The sequence below is a fragment of the Fukomys damarensis genome, unplaced genomic scaffold, assembly GCF_012274545.1.
Source record: "Fukomys damarensis isolate Sample0158 unplaced genomic scaffold, DMR_v1.0_HiC HiC_scaffold_20, whole genome shotgun sequence".
Classification (NCBI taxonomy): domain Eukaryota; kingdom Metazoa; phylum Chordata; class Mammalia; order Rodentia; family Bathyergidae; genus Fukomys; species Fukomys damarensis.
The window spans coordinates 19,156,058-19,175,712 of record NW_022900932.1 but is presented as its reverse complement, the minus strand read 5'-3'; the positions used below and the strand labels follow the sequence as shown (position 1 = coordinate 19,175,712).

Below are 19,655 nucleotides of genomic sequence, written 5' to 3'. Positions count from 1 at the left end.
AGCAGGAGGCAAGAATGTACGTGGTGCTCTGGGGAGATATGGAGCCAGTGAGAGGGCACCGAGTGCCCATGGAGGGGAAGCAGAAAACACAGGGGCAGTGGACGGGGAGGAGTCACACAGGTGCGATTTGTGTACAATTTTGCCAGGACTTCAAATTTTTTAAAAATTTTAACAGTATTTAGAATACTTATTTTTAAAATTCAATTGTGATTTTAACTCATTTTTAATCACTTAAAAACTAGGATATCATTGCCATAAAGAGGAAATTGGGATGAGATGGGGTAGATGGCATGGGATGAGAAGGACCGGTTACTAAGTTCTAGCTGGACACTTTGCTCTGGGAGGCTCTGAGCCCGAAGCCTGCCCTCTTTGTTAAAAAGGAAAATGAACCAGTTAGAGAAGCATCACAGACACACTGGCACCAAACTTTCTTTGCTAGTTAGAGGGACTGGAAGGAGACCGGGAAGGACGTGGTGATCTCAGTATAGTTCAGTTTCATTGCTGCCGCTCAGTGGTCTCTCGCATCCAGTGCTCCTTCCATTTCTCCTGGACCAGCATCCTTTGATCACTGATTAGCTTTTACCACCCGAACCCCATCCCGGACCCGTGCCCACCTGACGAGGACCGTTGTGCTCTAACACTTCTCTCTCTTGCAGGGAACACCAACAGCATCTTTGCCCTGGACTACATCAGTGGGGCGCTGACCTTGAATGGGCTGCTAGATCGCGAGAATCCCCTATACAGCCACGGCTTCATCCTGACCGTGAAGGTAAGGCCAGCTGGAGTTACCTGCACCCAGGACGAGAGGCTGCCCTGGAGTTCCTGCCCTCTTCCTGCACTGATCTGGGGCTCGTGCCGCTCAGGAGGGGACAGGCATTGCCAGGGCAGAGCACCACACCTTCCCGGCCAACACCTGCCCAGATGGGAACTCCTGTCCCGACTTAGGGATGAGCTCCTCGTCCTGTGGCCCTAACCTTTGTCCCATATTAACTAAGTTCTCGGGTGCAGACACTGTGAATTCTTGAGTTTGCCCATGTCTGGGGTTTTGTCCCATTTCTAAATCTCATATTTCCCTGGATTATGAAACAGCAGAACAGCAGAGAGGGGGCAGAAGCTGCTGAAGTCCTTACCCCAGAACATGTGGGGCCCCCTCCCCTACAGCTGTTTGCCCGTCTTGGTAGGTTCTAATTAAAATCAATGGCTTGCTGAGCCATTCCCTGGGATTCCAGTCAGGGCCGTGGATCCTGCCTGGGCAACAGGAAACTTACCGGCTTCAGCCAACTGTTTATAGGAGGGGGTGACCAAGGGGTCTGGGAAGGAGGCCCTTCAGTCAGCCATGCTGTTCCCTTCACTGCTGTCCTTGACCATGAGAGGCGCGTGTGGCAGTCAGCCTTGGACAGCGTACAAACATGGCCGGTCCCCTGCCAGCTGCACAGCCCCAGGCCCCTCTCGGCCTCCCCTCCTGCCCTGGCACCATCCACCAAAGCCAGAGTGTCAGCTCCAAGGGCACTGAAGCACTGGATGTGCTGGTGGCCGATCAGGACCTCAGTGAGCATCTGCCGTGGGCTGAGCACTGCTTGAGCACCATGAGGGTCCAGGCTGAACTCAGGAAGAAAGGACCACAGGGTCCCAGCACTGCCACCAACTCGCTGTAGGACGAGTCCAGTATCTCTTCCTGAGCTCCGCCTGGATCCTTATGGTGCCCAGCAGTGCTCAGCCTACAGCAATTGCTCAATAGGTCTTGATTGGCCACTAGTCCAGCAATTTCTGTCTCAGTTTCATCATCTGCCAAGTTAAATACCCTCCCTTTGCCCCTCTGTGAACCTCCAAATCTGTCTCATCTCCCCACCCATCTCATGTCTTGTTAGTTCTAGAATCTGAGTCTGTACGTCCTTGTACATCCGCCTGCACATCCTTGTACAAGTTACTTAACCTCTCTGAGCTTCTGTTTCCTTATTAGTAGCACACAGGCACTAAGGACAGAATCTTCCCCTCGGGGCTGCAGTGAGGACTACGTGGGATGACTCGAATTAACACATTCAGATTGTGGATTCCTTCATCCTTGAGGTGACTGTCCTCTGTCTGCAGGGCACAGAGCTGAACGATGACCGCACCCCATCGGATGCCACTGTCACCACGACCTTCAATATCCTGGTCATTGACATCAATGACAACGCCCCGGAGTTCAACAGCTCCGAGTACAGCGTGGCCATCACTGAGCTGGCGCAGGTTGGCTTTGCGCTCCCCCTCTTCATCCAGGTGCTGGACAAGGATGAGGTGAGTCCCCAGAATGCACGGGCCACCCAGATCCACTGCCCTGCCCTGCACTGTGTAACCCTGGGTGGGATGCCAGGTGCCTCTGGATTTCCGGTCCTCGGTTATAAAACAGAAGTAAACAGGGCTGGCTTCTTCCTCTGCTGTGTTCTGAGGATGAGCAAGGCTGCAGAAATCGGCAATCTCTAAACCATTACAGGTGACATCAGCACTCAGTAAGAATGTTTGAGCACACACTTCCCATCTCCAGCTCTGTATTTAGGGTTGATGTACATGGTCATTGTACTAACCTAGTATGTATTATAAAGCATGAGCAAAAACAGCAATTTTAGAAAGGACATATGTGCCCCAGTTTGGAGGGTATTATGTGAACCACAACTCTGGCAGAAAGTCTGATTCCTGCATTTGGTATAATAATGGCTCCCCTTTGCCACGTAAAGAGCTTGTTTGGGGAAATAAAGTGCTTTTAAGGATCCCAGGTCATAAGAAGGCTATGAAGGGGTCCAGTTTGCTTGTGTCATCTGCATGCTCTGTGGGGGCACTGGGCTCCCCACCCTGGCTTCCAGGAGCCCACTTCCCTGTCCTCCTCAGCTCCTTCCAGCCTCTCTCCCTGGGACTCCCATCTTGGGCCTCAGCCCCAGTGTGTGTGTGTGTGTGTGTGTGTGTGTGTGTGTGTGTGTGTGTGTGTGTCTGTGTGAGCCTCTGTCTCAGATAGCTGAAGTATGTATTGAGTACCTACTGTTTACCAGGAGCTAGATTTGGTCCCTTGGGTCAAGTATAACCCATAGTCCTTGTCCCAAGGAGCCAGCAGTGTGTTTATACAAAGAGAGTGTGTATATTTCAACACAAACATGTGGAACTTTTAAAAGGTAGAGGTAAACTATACGAAAACAAATTCTATACTTTCTCACATCACTGACATCAATTGACCAGTGGGGTATCTTTTACCCCCTAGAGAGCAGATACCTCCCTTTTTGAGATTACTCTAAGAATGAGAACCCCAGAAGAAAGTCCTGGGTTTCAGGGGACTAGTAATGCCCAAGAAAAGAGAAACACCTATCCCAGGGTGGGGTCCGAGATCCATATGGTCTAGGCCTGGGGGTCTAGGCCTGAGCCTTGGGGTATGCAAGGAGGCTGGGTGACCAGGCAAGGGGCCCTTAGACAACTGGAAGCAGAAGCCTGTCAGAAAGTAGGTGGCGTAACAGGCAGTGACCCATGTGGACAGCGCGGGTTTGTGTCGTGGTGAGGTGCGCGCCCGGCTGGTGGAGCAGCTCGAACAGAGATAGCACAGGCTGAGGGAGTACACAGCACCTGTGTATAGGTCCAGTCCTACCATTTACCAGCTCTGCGACCTCGGGCGAATTGATGACCCTCTCTGAGACTCACTCTGCTGGTCTGTTTACAAAGCAAAGGGAAAGAGAGTGTATTCATTCTGTTATTGCAGTAATGGGTTGACCCCAAAATAGAAGCTTATTTCCCACTCAGACTACTTGCCCCACACAGGTCAGAGGGGGACCCACTCCAAGAAGTCACTCATGTGCACCATCGGTGAAGCACTGCTTTTCTGTGCTTTATCCCAAAAATGGCCACCGGATGTCTACCCCATAGCCCATTGACCAGAACTGGTGCTACAGCCTCACTGCCGGTAGACGGAAGTGTGGGAAAGCAACTGGATCTGTGTCTCTGCCCCGGAGGAGGAGGGGATGGACGCAGGGCTTGGCACAGTGCCTGCCACACAAAAGCCCTAGATCATGACAGCTGCATATCCCCAGCTGGATCCCATGAGCATTGCCCACAGTGTGGCCCTAACCCCTTGGGTTTTCCTCCAGTCCCTTCACTGGTAGCCTGCCTGAAGTATCTGCAAGAATGCAGAGTCCCTGAGCCCGGCCTGCATCTAGTGACCACTGCCCAGTCATTGGCACACCCTGTGCTCGGGGTCCCATTCCCAGCAGCGAGGTGGCTGTGATCTGACCGTGGAGGACTGACCTCCTCTCTACCTGGACTTGTTTCTCCAGAGTGACGTGCAGAGGTCTCCCGGCCCCGTACCATCTGGGCCAACCTCCAGTCTCTAAGTAGGGCTGCACCCAGCTCCCTCTTTGGTAAAGGGAAGGGAGTTCAGCTTCGCTACTCCAGCTGCACCCTCTTCTGTCTCCCACTCTCCTGCGATCCCCAAAGGGAGTCAGAACTGGCCAGAAACAGCCCCTAAGGCCAGCATCCCAGCACAGGTCGCTGGCACTTGGGCACCGCCCAGAGTCTGGGAGAAGCAGGGGTTGAGGCAGCTGTAGGAGAAGAGTCCTTTAAGAAGTTGTCTTTGTCCCTTTCTGAGGGGAGAACATGTCCATTGGGATTTATGTCTGGGTTGAAGGTGACTCTGGATTTGCTCAGTGTGGCAGAAAAACATGGTCACTGAGCAAATGTAGATGGAAGAGAGCATGCAAAGAGGTCACATCCCTTTGTCACAGACTCTGCGGAAGCACGGGGTCATCTCTGACCCCAGAAATGAGTACAGTTGGTGATCAAGCGGCCGGGGCCCCGCAGTTTGTGGAGAAAGGATGACCTCCAAAGTCCACTGTGGGGCAGTAGCGGGTGCACATGGAGAACAAAGGGAAGGAGGAGGAAGTGTAACCTGTCTAGACTGCGCGCAGTCCCACCTAACTAGGCTGCTAGTCTAACTCACGTCAACAGGTGACTGCCGCACTCCCTGGCTAGGGTCACAACTCTCTGTGGTCTCTTCCTGAATTTCAGGCTCTGCCAGGCCAAGCCTGACAACAAACATGTTTGCAAGAGGCCCTTTCTCTCTCCCAAGGACTGTGTCACATTGTCAAGTCCTGCTGAGTCATTTCTTCTCCTTTGTGCGTGTTCTAGAAAACTCAGGAGAAGCCAGGGAAGAAAGGGCCGGGTGGGCTGAACCCGATCTCCGCCCATTTGTGCCCTGTGACAGTTGAGAGGCAAGTACAGGGCTGTGGTGCGGATGGGGGAGGGGTGCCCCTGAGTTTCAAATTAAAGCTCCTGCAGCCTCATTCCCACGCCTGCGGATTCCTGGCTCCCTCTGTAAACCAGCAGCTCTCCACCCACTCAGGTTCCCGCCCTGCCTGTATGGCACCTTGTCCTCAGACCATTCCGGCAGCTTCTCCAGCGGTCAGCTTGTCCCCTCTGGCTTTGGCACCACCTGCCCGCCGGCCTGAGCCCGCCTGGGCCATCTGCATGGGAAGGTTCTTTGGAATGGTTGGAAGTTCCTGCTCACTAGTCCTAAAGCCACTCTTCCACTTAGATGCAGGGGCTTCTCCGTGTTTTGCACTCCTGCTGAAGGGATCAAACAGCTGGGGGATGCATGAAGGGAGGCAGGGCACGGGAGACCGTCCATGCCGCTGACCGTCCTGGTTGACCCAGAGCCTGCAAACTGACAGCCTCTACCTCTGCCCAGCACCCATCGGCGTGTGGGGCCGTAGTCAGGGGTTGGGGGAGAGTGAGCCACTCGTTTTCTGTCTCACTGTGAACCACAGCTTTTTCTCAGGACACAGCTGCCGCTGTCCTGGAGGGCAGAGGAGCTTTCTGCAGAGTAGGAGCACAGGGGTGGGGAGTGGCAGGCCAGAGTCACCCCTCATTGGAGAGGCTTCTACCACCAGTGCTAGCTGCTCCCAGGACTCATTTCAGACAGCCATGCGTGGCCCACTGCCCTTTCTGAGGGGCCAGATTGACATTTAGGTGTGGGGGGGTATAGATTCACTCAACAAACATCAGGTGCCTCTATGTGCCCCAAACAGTATTGCATCCCTACTATGTGCCTGCCACTGCACCAGGTCTCAGGGGATGGTTCTGACAACGCAGCCCTGCTCTCAAAGGCTTGGTCTCATTGCTGCAGGAAAGGCAGAGGAACAAGAGCCCGCCCATTGCACAGAAGTATTCAGAACTCCTGGGAGGGGAGTGCTGGAGGGGACGGGCTGAGCTGAGGAGACACCATGTGCTGCACTGGGAGGACCGTCCCGTGGCAGAATGCACCCCTGCAAGACGGGTCCCCACAGAAGGATGGCTGGGCGTTATCCAGAAGCCTGAAAGAGCTTCTGTGGCTGTCTAGGGCTCAAGAGAGGGGCAGGAGAGGCTGCGGCAATGTAGGAGCCCGTGACCGCCTGGCCCAGTGTAGGGGCTGACCATGGCCCTCCTGTAGTACAGTCTTTTCCTTCTCCATGAAGCTGTCAAAGTGCAGTTGAAAGCACCCCTCAGAGCGGTCCCCCGAGGGACCGAGCCAGCCCCTCCAGCCTCTGCAGCAGAGGCTCTGCACTGCAAAGTCTGCACAGGGGTTTGAACTCAGCTGACCCCAGCATGCTGCTCCCAGACCTTCGTCACTGCCCGAGAAGGTGGCCCATAAAGAGCACTCTTTACACATTAACTCTTATTAGTGCCATCCCCAGCCCTGGAAGATAGGTGTATGTTTTGGCTCTTTTCAGAGAGGAAGAAAGCTCAGACAGGTTAAGGGACTTTCTCAAGCTCACACAGCTAGTAAGTCACAGAGCTGGGCCTTAAACTCTGAATCTCGTGCTTCTTGCATGGGCTGTGGGGCTCCCCGTTTGCAGACCTGGCTCTCTGTTCTCTCCCGTCTCGGTTTTCTAAACCCTGCTGATTTTCATTTCCCCATCCCTGCTGAAGTGGTGAAGAGGTGAAGTGGGTGCATCTGTCTGGGGCCGCTAAAAACACTTACAAACCCTGGTCAGTGTGTGTGTGAAAGCCCGCCCCCTCTAGCACAAGGAAGGCGGCCTCTGGGGTCCCCTGGGCAGCACGGCTGGCGGGAAGGAGGTGGGGAAGGCGAGGGGGACCTGCATCACAGAGGTGAGTGGGACACAGCTGGCAGGGGTTCATTACTGTTTCAGGCAGATGACACAATTAATTTGTATGAGGGGCATAGAAAAAAAAAGAAAACAGAATTACCCACCTCCCCCAAGGAGAAGTCAGGGAGAGAAATAAATAAGAGAAAGCAAATGACAGGGAGAGAAAGCTGGATTTTAGAGTGCTGTCCAGTTTTTTGTGGGTGTGTGCAGGCAGAGATCGCAGGGTGTGTTGGGGTGGGGGGGCTTGTTCTTGTTCTCCTGCTAATCTCAGTCTTTATTTTTATCCATCACCCTCATTTTCCATTCCACCTGCATTCCAGGCCTGTTAGGGAGCCACAGCTTGCAAACTTGTATTTATTTAAATTTATTTTCGCATTTGTTCCTATGCGTCGGTTTGTCTAGGCCACGGTGTCTCCACTTTCACCCACCCCATGGCTCTACAAAGGCTGTGTCCCTGAGGCCTGCTTCCCCTGGGGCCTGTTCCAGGCTTCTTCTCAGTCCTTGGCTTCTTACCCCTTTGGGGGGCAGGTGGTCCTCTGACCTCCCCACTTGTCCCCCGTGACCCTGGATGGAGAAAAGTCTGCCTCTGTGTCCTTGCTAGGGTCTAACTGCACTCTAGCCTCCCCTTTTGTCACGGGTCTGGAGGCAAGCTGTGGGCGTGTTATATGGCAGTGTCCAAGAGAATGCACAGATAGTTTCATATCACGTTACAGGTGTCCCAGGAAACCTGAAATGCCATTTACTCTCATCTCTATTTGAAATTACAGCAGCTATTAGACCTACCGCTAAATCTCACTGTTGTGCATTCCAGAGCACACGTACACTATAACATCCTTTGAAAAGACTTCTATGTTTCGAGATAGTTCACTTCGTGGTCCCCTGTACTGTGTTTTAGTTTATGCAATCGAAAACATCCTGAGAAGGGATCCGCGGCTTCAGCAGGATGGAGAGGGGTCTGTGATACAAAGGATGAACAGCGCCCCCCCGAATCTCCATCCTTCCCCAGCTTCGGCTCCAGGCTGGCATCCGCTGCTTCTCGGAGTTGGCATCCTTAGCCGCATGCCCAGGTGGGGTGGGTGAGGGCAGGGAAGAGACAAGACCGCTGCTCAGTGTCACGTTTTGAGCCGAGGGTGCATTTTCCAGTTCTGGACCTTCCGCGCTGCTGTGCAGCCGAGCCCTGTATAGCATCTGTTTGGGTACAGACAGTAGATGTACAACCCCCCCCACCCCTCCAAAAGTGATTGCAGCTGCCCTAAATTTTGCTGCCGATGTGACTTGGGCATGGATCTCCTTGTCCTGATTGTCCCAAGCAATTTGATCAGAAGCCAAACTCAAGAAGCTGTGATAGAGGTGGGAGAGAGGGAGTGCTCGCTCCCAGCATCCCACAGAGGTAGGTGTAGGCTTCTGCAGACCCTTCTTCCCCCTCTGCTAGGCAGATAACTGGCTGGAAATCTCCCACCACCCACTGAAGCCCCCAGCAGGTATAAAGGAAGTGGCTGCCTCCAGCATTCTGTATCTGTCACGCAGTGCGGGACTTCATCAGTGAAGTCAAGCGCAGAGGAGGAAGCGGGTGAGACTCTCATCCGGGGAGCAACCACATCCAGGCATACAGGAAAGTGGAGATCAGCATCTCTTTGGTCCCAGCCCCTCTTATTCCTAGATTTCCCTGGAGATTGCCATAGCAGGGGTTACGTGTCCGACCAAGGCCATGTCTGCCCCAGTGGCACTCAGACTTCCTGGGTGAGCATCACCACAGTGGGCAGGAGTCCGTGTGCAAGGCCCCCGTGGTCCTACAGCTTCTGCTCACATGTCTGGGGACCCTTCCTCAAGATGTAGGCTCTCCAGGGAAACATCGGTTGCCTTTAGAGCCAATCCATTCTGGAAGGACAACCCGGGGAGCAGGACAGCCCCTTCTGTGTGTTTTCCCATTAATTTCTCCCTGGTTGCCTTCGCTGAGGCTCTTATTACGATGATGATGATTATTAGGATTTTTCTGTCCCAGGCTACATCCCATGGTGTGATTGTCCCAGCATGCTAAGCTCCAGCCTCCCTGGGGACCAGAGGGTGTCCTTGGTGTGATTTAGACACCTCCTAATTTAGTCTCATCTATAAACTTAATTAGCATGCTATTTACACAGGTCTGGTCCTGGCGGGGGTGTGAAACAGTCTTGTGGAGCAGCTGTAGTGCCAGCTTGTCCCCTCCCCATCCCAGTTCCTGTGGTTTCCGGCCCCAATGAAATGGGTTTCCCTTTCAAGTTGGATTTAGGGAGTTGCCCCCGTCCCCAGGCCCTGAGAAGGCCTGACATGGTGGGAGGTAGAAGGAATCATTCTGCTTTTGGCTCACATCCCTGAAAGCAGTAGCTGGCCTTCCTTCCTCCCTCCCTTGGATCAGAAGCAGAGCAGGTAAACTTTTTCTTCCAACCTCCTCCTTTCTCCACCATGTCTTGGCTGGTTCATGCCCACCCCGTGGTGCCCCCTCTCTGTGGGCACCAGTAACCTAAATTTCACCCTAGAATGGTATTTTTTTCCTCCCACATTCCCCCTGCTTGCCCCACACCCACCCTGCTATGCCCCTGGCAGTGTTTGATGGTTTTTCCCGTCCCAAAAGTAAGTGGCTGGGCTCGGCTGGGCATCGCACACATGTCTCTCTCTGTCCCCAGGATCTTGGGCTGTGAGACAGCCTAACCTACAAGCCACAGGAGCTGAGATTCCTGCTGGGCAGCTGTGGCCAGGGTGGGCTACTGATCTGATCCCGGAGCCCATGCTGGGCTCTGCTAACTGTCCCCTGAAAGGGGACAACGGAGCAGGGTGGGGGCAGAGGGGCAAGGCATGCACAGCGAGGCAAAGTTCAGGCTGTGTGATTTCATCCACAGAGACGTGGGAAGGGACTCCCCTCCTCTCTGCAGGCCTCAGTTTCTCCATCTGTTCAAAAGGAATTCATTGAAAGGGAATTGAACACGAGAAGACATAACATCAAGGTGGTCGTATGCCTGCAGCCCTGGTGAGAAGGTGCTAGGCACGGTTTCTCCACCTTGGCCCTGACCAGGGCTCCTGCCACCAGGCAAATGACACCTCTGCCCTTTACACATGAGCTCAGAGAGTAGCCTTCTGTGAAAGGTCCCAGAGCAGGGCAAAGGAGACTGGGGGGCTTGCCAGGTACCCAGGACAGTGGCACCCACAGGCCTGAGAAATGTCCTCACCAGATCCTCCACGGGATGTAGGAGAGTCTCTCCTTCCCTCACTTACTCAGCAGATGTTAGTTCGGCACCTCCTAGCTGTCCAGTGCTGTTCTGCGTATCGTCCATCAGTGAGCACAACAGCACAGCCCTGGACAGTGTCCACCCCAGGGTGCAAGGCTAAAGAAGCAGGCCTGTATGGTGGCAGGTGGTGCTGACAGCCATGCAGAGGAGGGGTGGAGGGAGAGCTGGGAAGGGGCGAGGACAGGGGGGCAGCGGGCAGCACTGGAGGAGAGCCCTCTGGGAGCGAGGGCAGCCTTGGTCCTGGTGGAGCTGCACTCCAGGCAGAGAGAGCCCATGCACTCAGAGGAGCAGCTGGAAGCCACAGGTGGCAAAGCGGGCAGAGAGGCAGAGCCACAGGCAGGGCTTCGTCCTCAGGAGTGAGACGGGAAGCTGTCTGGTGTGAAGATCGGGAGGAACTCTGTGTGTCTGAAGTTTCAGAAGAGCGCTTTGTAGAAACCACCTGGGTGTCCAGCAACCACAGTTTTGCTTAGATTGTCAGGGGTGATGGGAGGCATAGGCTCGCATACTCCATGTTAACATTTCACATTCTTGTTAGGCTTCCTGTGGAAATGCCAGAGGGCAGATGGGGTGCTGGAGGCGCCCGGCACACAGCTATGAGGCGGGGACCCTGACTTGTAGCATGTAGTGATCTCTGGCTCCGTGGCCAGTGTCAAGCGGTGGACACCTGGACCTGTCATGGCTCTCCCGGACCCTAGAGTCTGGCAGTTGGCTTTGTGTGGGTCCCAGCTGAAGGAAGAGAGGGAAGCCCCTCTGTCTGCAGCGGATTAGGGGTCTGGCAGGGCTACCAGGGGAAGGGATGGTGGACAGAGCTGAGAGGAAGGTGGGCCGGCAGCATGGGGCACCCCAATCCTGCACCTTAGGGAAGAGGGCTCTAAGCCGGCAGACAGCTAAGACAGGAGCCAGAACAGGAGCAGGATGCCAAAGGTGGAGGAAGCAGCCACCTGGCCTCTGTCCATAGTCGCGGATCAGCACACGTGTCTGTGTTTACTTCCTGTTCTCAGCATAATGTTCTCGTTTCATTTGCCCTCACTGGGGATGTCCAAGCCCTCCAATTTGCACTGATCCCTCTACCAGGCTTTTTTTTTTTTAAAAAAAAAAATTCCAGCTGGCCCTCCTCTCTGCTGCCTCCGCAGCCTTCACTGGGCGGCCAGGGACAGCGTTGTGGTTAGAGATGCGGGCCACCAGAGAGGGGAGAATCGGGCATCACCTGAAAGAAGCTGATCTCAATCGTCGATTCCACGACATCCTCTAAAAGCTCAGAGCCTCTAGAGAACACATCAGTGGTTTCCAGAGGTTTGGGGCAAGAGAGGACTGACTGTTAAGGGTGAGGCACTTTAGGGATAAGGCATGGAGTGGTAAGTTGCTCTGTGTCCTTGTTGGAGGGGAGGTGGTAAGAAGAATCTGCACCTGTGTTAAAATTCATAGAGCTGTACACCAAAACTGTCAGCTTCTCTGCATGTTAATTTTAAGAGTAAGTTATGAAGTATTGAAGATCTTCATGCCCCTCAAAAAAGATGAAGTGAGAGGTAATAGCATCTAGACTAAATAGCACTATCCTCTTCCCCACTGTAGTAAATCAGTCAGCTCAGAACACACACCTTTCTCCAAAGCCAGAAGACAGGCTGATGGCCTTGAATGTCACTAGGCTAGGACTCTGCACATCATTCAGCTGGCATTCGGGAGCCATTGATGGTTCTTGAGTGTGAGCAATAGCTTCAAAGCTGTACGTTAGGTTGATTGATCTGGACACATGGAGATTGGAGATAATGGCTGAGAGCAATGGTAGAAAGCACAGAGGTTAGGGGCTGGGCCCAAGATCTATAGAGCTGCTTGGCGGTGAGGGTCTATGGGAAAGGCAAGGTTTGCAGCCTGGGCAATGGGAGTGACAAAAGCTCAAAAGGTCAGGCCGGGGAGAGGCTAGATGGGGGTGCCACCCACCTGATGGGCAGTGCCAGGCTTCCTTACTGCACCCTAGATCCACCCTCTGTTGCCATCTCTGCTCGTCTGAGTCCGATCCTCCATCCCTCCCTCCTCCTCTGTGTCTCTGCCTTATCCCTGAACACTTCAGGTAGACACACACACGGTGCTTGAGTCCCATTCACCTGTTTACCCCGTGTCCGTGCTCCCACCCTTAGTCACTGCATGGAAGGTGCTAAGTAGGCGGATCCTGTGCAGGCCGAGGCAGCTGAGTGACAGGTAGGGCTAGCACCGGGCGTGACCACCCCTCCACCTGCAGCCCTGTGTCCCGCCCAGCCTTAAAACATCTGCAGTGTCTCTGTTCATGGGAGGGGACCCCCCAGCTGAGCAGCCCTCCCTGGCAGAAGATGTACTTACCCCTGCTCTTGGCCATCGGGATGCCAGCCTCACGGCCTCCTTTGGCAGCGGAGTCTCGGCTTTGAGCAGCAGACAGAGAGGGCAGTTTGCTGAGGTCACAAATCTGGTCCAATCCAGGGCTCCCTACCCCGCTCTGGCCCCTGCTCCCCTCCAACAACTCCCTGCCACCTGGAGGTGCAGGAAGATGGACTCACTATTAGAGGGGAAGCAGGAGAACACAGAGCCTATGACCAGCGTCTGGCGATGTCCCCCTCCACATCTCCATAAGGCATTGAAATGTCTTTGTCTGCCACACACCTCCCTCTCCATGGGAACAGGGAAATGGTTTGGCATGGTAGGCAGTCAGAGCCAGCCAGCCGCTGAGGCTTTGGAGAGTCAGCTCCAGCTCCACCCTCCCCTGCCCACCCCGTGCAAGGCAAACCATTCTCTGCCTGCCCTCCTGCCCCACCTCTTCCTCACCAGGACCCCTGTGGGGTGCATTTCTGGGCTGGGAACAGCCTAGGATGATGCTCTTCCCTCTGAATTTTGGACTGTCTCTCTGAGCTCACTTACACCCCACTTTAGCCCCCTGCCCCAACCCCAGCCAGAACTTAGGTGCAGAATTTGCTGGTGGAGTGAGGGAAGGGGTTGACAGGTATAGGGGGAGGTTCTGATTGGCAGATCCTGATCAGAATGGCAGAGCTTCGAGTTTGGATCACAGCCACCCGTGCTAAGAGGCGAGGCCACCTTGCAAGACGAAGCCTTCCAAATAGAGTCCCAAGCTGGAGGGAGAGACAGAGGAAGGGGACATGGGATGGCTTTCCTGGGATCTTGGGGATCATAGCCTGGGGTTCTGGAATTAAAATCTGGGGACCCATATGTCCTATGTACAAGGTACCAGTAACTTTTGGGGCTGGAAAGGTTCCTGTAGCCCTGGGTCTTCCACATAAAGCCTTTCCTCTGGCTGTGCCCACAGGCACTATGAAGGGAGCCTTGCCCTCCTGGCTGGCCTCCCTCAGGCCAGTCCACTTCAGTAAGAACCCACTGGGCCCGTTGCTCCGGTCCCTAAAGGTCCAAGCAGCCCGAAGATTGGACTCCCCACAGACATGGCTATTTGCTTGAGGCACAGAAATTAGGTCAGAATGGGTAGCCAATGCTGGGGGTGGGTACAGCAAGTGTTGCCGTATCCTGCAGACACGGGTGGCACCGGGGACCCCCTAGAGCAGGATAAGGGAGAAGTGCTTGCCACCCTGTGCCCATCCTCAGTGGCAAAGGACCAGCATGCTTGTGTGTGACCCGTGTGTGGGGCGAGCCTGAGGTCTGAGCAGCCTTGGGGAGCATCCATGGGAGGTGACCACACAGAGCACATGACCGAGTCACTGCCTGGGCAGGAGTGCCACCTGCCCCCACCGGCCTCTCACGGACAGGCCTTGTACCGTTGGGGACCTGCTGTCCCCATTCGCCTGCCATCGCAGAGGCTTTAGGACTCAAGTTCCATATCTTGGAACCTCTCTCAGCCCCAGACAAAGCAGGAGAGCTGGTCACCTAGGGGCAGTGTCCCGTCCTCTTTGATTCAGGCCTGCTAGGTGACCCACTGCCAGGATGGGGAAACTGAGGTCCTGAGCCAGACAGAGTTGGAACCAAGAGAAAGAGACAGCTGGCTGAACAGCTACCTCTTTAACGTGAGCTTGCTGAGACCCAGGGTTGGGACTCTGGGCCCAGGAATGAGGGGACAAGGGTGGTACGAGGAGACAGAGGGCCAGGTGTAGCTGGGTTTTAGAAGTGAGAGTCCCCCGGTGCGCTGTGGTGTTGGGCTGCCAATTAGGAAACCAAATTCAGAACCACCTGTCCCTCATTTGCCTTAATGCAGGTACCCATGTGCACGGTAACTCGTTTCCCCGAAGAGCCAGGGCCGGCTTCAGGGCCACCGTGGTCCCTCTGAAGTGGGAGGGAGGCTCGCGTGTGAGATGAGGAGCGCCTGCCCGCCTTGCACCCTCTTTACGCACGGATAATACACACATCTGTGGGGAAAATGACGGCTCTCTGGTATTCTTCCCCCAAAGTGCCAGCTGCCAATTGGATTGAATTAGATTGCACAGGGGTTTTTGCAATACATGGAATTCGCCAGCAAATTACTCTTAAAGAGGGAAAATCAATCATTTGGAGCAGAGATAAGCTGAAGGCAAGGCAGCCTCGGATTGATCCCGTCTGTGCGGGCGTGTGTGGAATTCACCAGATAACCTGGGGAGGGGAGCAGGGAAGGGGACAGGAGGGAGTGGTGGAAGGGAAGAGGGAAAAAGAGGTGCCCTGGTGTGTTCGGGGTGCTGTAACCACCGTGGACGGAGGGGCTATCAACCACAGAGGCAGACTTTCTCCTTCTGGAGGCTGGGAAGGTGTAGGTCTTGTGTGTGGTGGGAGCCAGCTTTCTGTTCCGTGGATGGCCATCCTCTCTCTGGGTCCCTTTTGTAAGGGCTGTCATCTCGTTCTCGAGAACCCTGCCCTTGTGGAACAATCCTCCCGAGCGAGGTTCCACCACCTTGGAGATTCGGGTCTCAGCAGGTGGATGTGGGGAACACACAGTCTACAGAAAGGGAGGTGAGACGAAGGGAGGTTAAGGAGAGAAGAGAGGAAGACACAAAGGAATAGCAGAGAGAGAGCCAGGAGGGCAAAGGGGAGAAGGGGAAGAACAGGAGGGAGTGCTTGGCTGGAGGAGTAGACAGCAGTCTGCACTTGATCTAAACCAAAAGGCTGAGAAGAGAAGCGATAGAAAGCGGTCTGAAAGACAAAGCGGGTGTCAAAGGGCTCCGAGAGAATGGCCCAGCTTCCCGTTGTACAGGTCAGGAAACTGAGGCAGAGAGAGAAAAGAGCCTTCCCTGGTCATCCAGCAATGAGTGGCAGTTGGAGAAAGACCCCAGCGTCAGGCTGTTGACCTGAGCCAGGGCACCGGGGCCTCTGAGCAGGGCCCTGATGGCCAGACCAGTCTGAAACCCAGAAGAGAAAGACAGCAGGGCTGGGCTACCACATACAATCATGTGATGTGGGCTCCACAGCATCCCCTGGGTACAGCTAGGAGAGGGGACGGTCACCTCCTCAAGGCTCTTTCTAGAACCCTCTTGGCTGTGAGGTGAGAGCAGTAGCAGGAACAGAGAAACCCTTGGCCCCCTTGGGTGCTGGGGCAGGAGGGGTGACGAAGGGCAAGGAGATGCCTGCCTCCATCCAAGGTGCACTTGGCTGTGTCTGCTCAGTTAAGTCAGCGAAAGGATGGACAAAGGAGTGATAAAGAACACAGCTTTGTGGGCTTTGATTTTCTCCCGGTCAAAAGCATGGATCAGACCCACAGGAAGGACAGCAGGGGAGGGAGGGACCTGTGGCCCCTGTGTCCCTACACCTCTCCACCACCGCACACCTCTGAGCCTCTCATCCTCTTCCTACCCCTCCCCTTCCTGGTCTGTGTAGAAATCAGCCCCTCCCAACCTGCATCCTGGCTCAGTTTTCACTCCAGACTTTGTGCACAAATCACCACTAGTGCTCAGGTCTTCACACCCTGGAGTCTTGGTCCCAAGGCTCTGCTGTTGCAGGCCTGGGTTCTGGAGAGCAGTTAGTCTGGGGGCCCTTCCTGCACCCCAGGTCTCAGCCCTGTTCCCAGCAGGGGCTAAAGGGCTCCACCCAGAGCTCTCTGGGTGCCCTCCCGGGGCTCAGCCATTGTCTTATGCACCGCATTCCCCAGCCCTTGAATGCATGAGTCCTTGCTGTCCTTCCTTGGGCCACCTGCATTCACATAACCCTGGTCTCTTCTCTTCAGTGGAGGGGAATTGAGGTCCCCTCTGGGAAGGACATTGTAATTCCCAGGGTGACAGGAAGGTCCCCTGGCATTTGAGTTTCAAAGGAGAGAACACACAAGGCCCCGCCTTTGGAAATCTCCTGTCTGGGGCATGAAAAACCTGATGCCCGTGTTCACAGAATGTGCTGGAATAGAGACCATCCTACTCTGTTTCATCCTGATGCTTTTCTCTCCCCACCTCACAGATGGGGAAACTGAGGCTCTGGGACTAGAAGCGAGTTGCCCAACATCACACAGCTGGGAATAGACTCAGCCTGTGCCCCTGCTTTGAATCCTGCTCCCTTCCCTGCATCACACGCTGGTCCCTGACCCAGTGACCACCCTGAGTGCAGGCAGAGGGAGCAGGACTGGCTGAGGCTCAGGGTAGGGCAGCCGGAGGGGAGAGGAGGCTGCACAGACCTCGCACCCAGTGAGTGGCCCCACGTGCTGCAGCTCAGGCCTCCTCCCTCTGGGGCTCTGGGCAGCACAGGTGCCCAGAGCCCAACCCTGCCCAGCCACAGCTGGGCCCAGCCTGGATCTACCCCCAGAACCAGGAAAGGTGCTGGTGCTGCGTTTAAGTGGGGTCACCTGCCTCCCTCTGGGGTCTATAGAATGACCCCTCCCCTTCCTGCCAGCGTGATAACTCCATACAGAGCTGAAACCCCAACCCTGAGCCGGGGGACCAACAAGGAAAGCAGGGAGGTCCTTTCTGGGCAGGGTGGCCCCTCTCTGACCACCCTCCTCCTCCACCTCCAGGAGCAGGGAGCAGCAGGCAAGGTTAGGGAGCCGGGAAGCAGCCCCTTCTGGCAGCCAGCTGATAAGGCACTGCCCTCCATGGGGGGCTGGAAGGCTGCAGTCACCAGGGGCAATCAGGGTGGGACTGTGAGGAGCCAGGAGTGGTTTTCCATGTGCATCCTCCTCCCCATAAATAAATAGATCCAAGTGTAGTCGCCAGGCCTCCCCGCGGGCGGCTCCCAGCCTGCTGCAGCTCGGGCACCAATCAGCCTCTCATCGCCTCTCCCAGCTGGAGCAGAATTTAATCCACCAGGCCTCTCTCCACACACATTGGGGCTCCTTTTGATGTCCTCTTTATCTCCCTTCCAACAAAATCACTCTTCCACAGCTCCAAGTGCGTCTCTGGCTCCTTCTCCACACCTCCCACCCTACAGAGGCAGCCCCCTGGAGCACAAGGGCATGGAAGAGGCCCGGTGGACCCCAGTCTGGCCTTTATTTCTTGCCCTTGGCCTGGACAGGGGACAGAAGGCCTCTCCCCTGCCAGCTCAGAGCAGAGTTGCGTGGTTAGAGCTCAGACTACTCCCACCCCCCCCCCCGGGCGGAATGGACCCCAGTGTGAATGCTTTCTCAGCAGCTATGTGGCATGAACAGTTAGTTACCCTCTCCGGCCTCAGTTTCCTTCTCTGCAAGAGGAGTGGACAGATGCTGATGCCCCTGGGCCCTGGTGAAGACTGGTAAGGTTCTGGCACACACCGTTGGGCATTGGCGAGCGGAAGCCGTGTGATAAAAGGCGGCTCTGGCAGCAGTCATAGGTGTTTGCATGTCTCTGCACACAGGGCGGTCACCACCAGGCCTAGGCAGGAACGGCCCTCTGGACACATTCTGGACAGAATGGGCTGAGCAACGGTGACTCGGAGGACTCTCAGGACAGAAGCACACGTGGTTCTGTCAGCTAGTGTCATGCCGAGGCAAACTTCCGGTCCCTGGAGGCAGAGCAGGAAGAAGTAGTTGGGCCTGGTTCATTGAGACCCACAGAGCTGTCCTGCAGGGGCCAGGCTTGTGCCCTCTGGGTGCCCTGTCCAGCCAGGTCCTTAGCCCACAGCCACACTAAGCTCACACCATCTTCCCAGGGTTGCTTTAGTCCCTCAATGATTGGGACAGCCCCTCCCCAACATGCTTCTGCGCTGCCTTCTGTTCAGCCACAGGGAGGGGATCAGAGTCCCTCAGTCTCAAACTTGTTTCTTCCCTGGCATTGCCCTGTCCCAGTGGCTCTCTCACCCTAGCAGGCATGGGAATCCCTAGAATGTTGGGCCTGACCCGGGCTTCCAATGCATGGCCCCAAAATAGGAGTCTCTAATCAGTTCTTGGGTGCAGGCTCCAGGGGCCCACTTAGAGAACCACTGTGTGGCCCTGCTGGCTCTCACCCTCCCATGGGCTTTGGAATGAATCCCCTGGAGAGTGGGGCAGAATCTCAGACCCGGGTTCCAGCCCCCTTCAGTGTGGTTTCCAGGGTCTACAGTGTCACCTACGGGCAGGGTACTTTAGAACTCCCCTGGGCACTCTGCCCCTCTCCCCTGCTGGTCTCTCCTAGACCCCTGTGGGTGCCTTGGTGCTCCTTGGCCCCGCCGATGTCCTCCCTGGCTCTGCAACATAGCTCCTGGGGAGCATGGGGAAAATGCAGCTGCCTGGGCCCCAAGCTCAGGAGACTCTGACTCCGCGGTCCAGGGCCTTTGCATCACACATTGGCAATTCTAGTGCGGCCAGGATGCCAGGGCTGCACTCGCCAGGATTCCCCTACTCCAGTACTAAGAGGGGTCCCCACTGCTCACAGAAACTGACCGAGTCCTCAGGGTGTTGCCTGCCTGGATCTCTCCGTGCAGTCTCTCAAGTTTCCCTCCTGGGCCCTTGTAAGCAGTAATAAATTACTATTTATTCCCCACTCTGTGCCTTTGCTTGGGCCAGTGGCTCTCAAAGGCTGGCCTCTGCCACCATCAACACCACCCAACACTTGTGTCAGAAAGGCACATTCACAGGCCTGGCCCAGACCTGTGCAGTCACCAGCAGCAGAGCACAGCAGAGCTGAGGGAGGGCAGCAGTCTCCAGGTTACAAGCCATCCGGGGACTCTGAGAACTTAGAGCCACCTCCTCCACCCAGAAGCCCTTCTCTGCTGGTCCTAAAACCAGCACCTAGCCAGGGTGGCGGTACAGGTGGCGCACGCCTGTGAACCCGGCACTTGGAGGCTGAGGCAGAAGGATCGATGCAAATTCAAGCCCAGCCTGGATTACATAGCAAGACCCTGTCTCGAAAAAACGAACAAAAGGGGAAACAAAAACCTGCACCTTCCCACCTTCCTGACACTGCCCTTCTCAGGGCTGCGTGTCCTGACACTCAGTCCTGGAGTGCCCAGTGTGACCATCTCCGTCACCCTG

At 55.3% G+C, this 19,655-nt stretch overlaps 1 protein-coding gene across 7 annotated transcripts in view; it reads left to right on the top strand.

Annotated features, from left to right (window-relative positions):
• Cdh23 (cadherin related 23) overlaps positions 1–19,655 on the top strand; it is a 336,018-nt gene that overhangs the window by 161,139 nt on the left and 155,224 nt on the right. For all 7 annotated transcript variants that reach the window (XM_010606319.3, XM_010606337.3, XM_010606311.3 and 4 more), the window contains 2 exons: positions 657–769; positions 2,089–2,277. In XM_010606319.3, the coding sequence (XP_010604621.1) occupies positions 657–769; positions 2,089–2,277 (302 nt within the window). The remainder of the gene's footprint in view (positions 1–656; positions 770–2,088; positions 2,278–19,655) is intronic.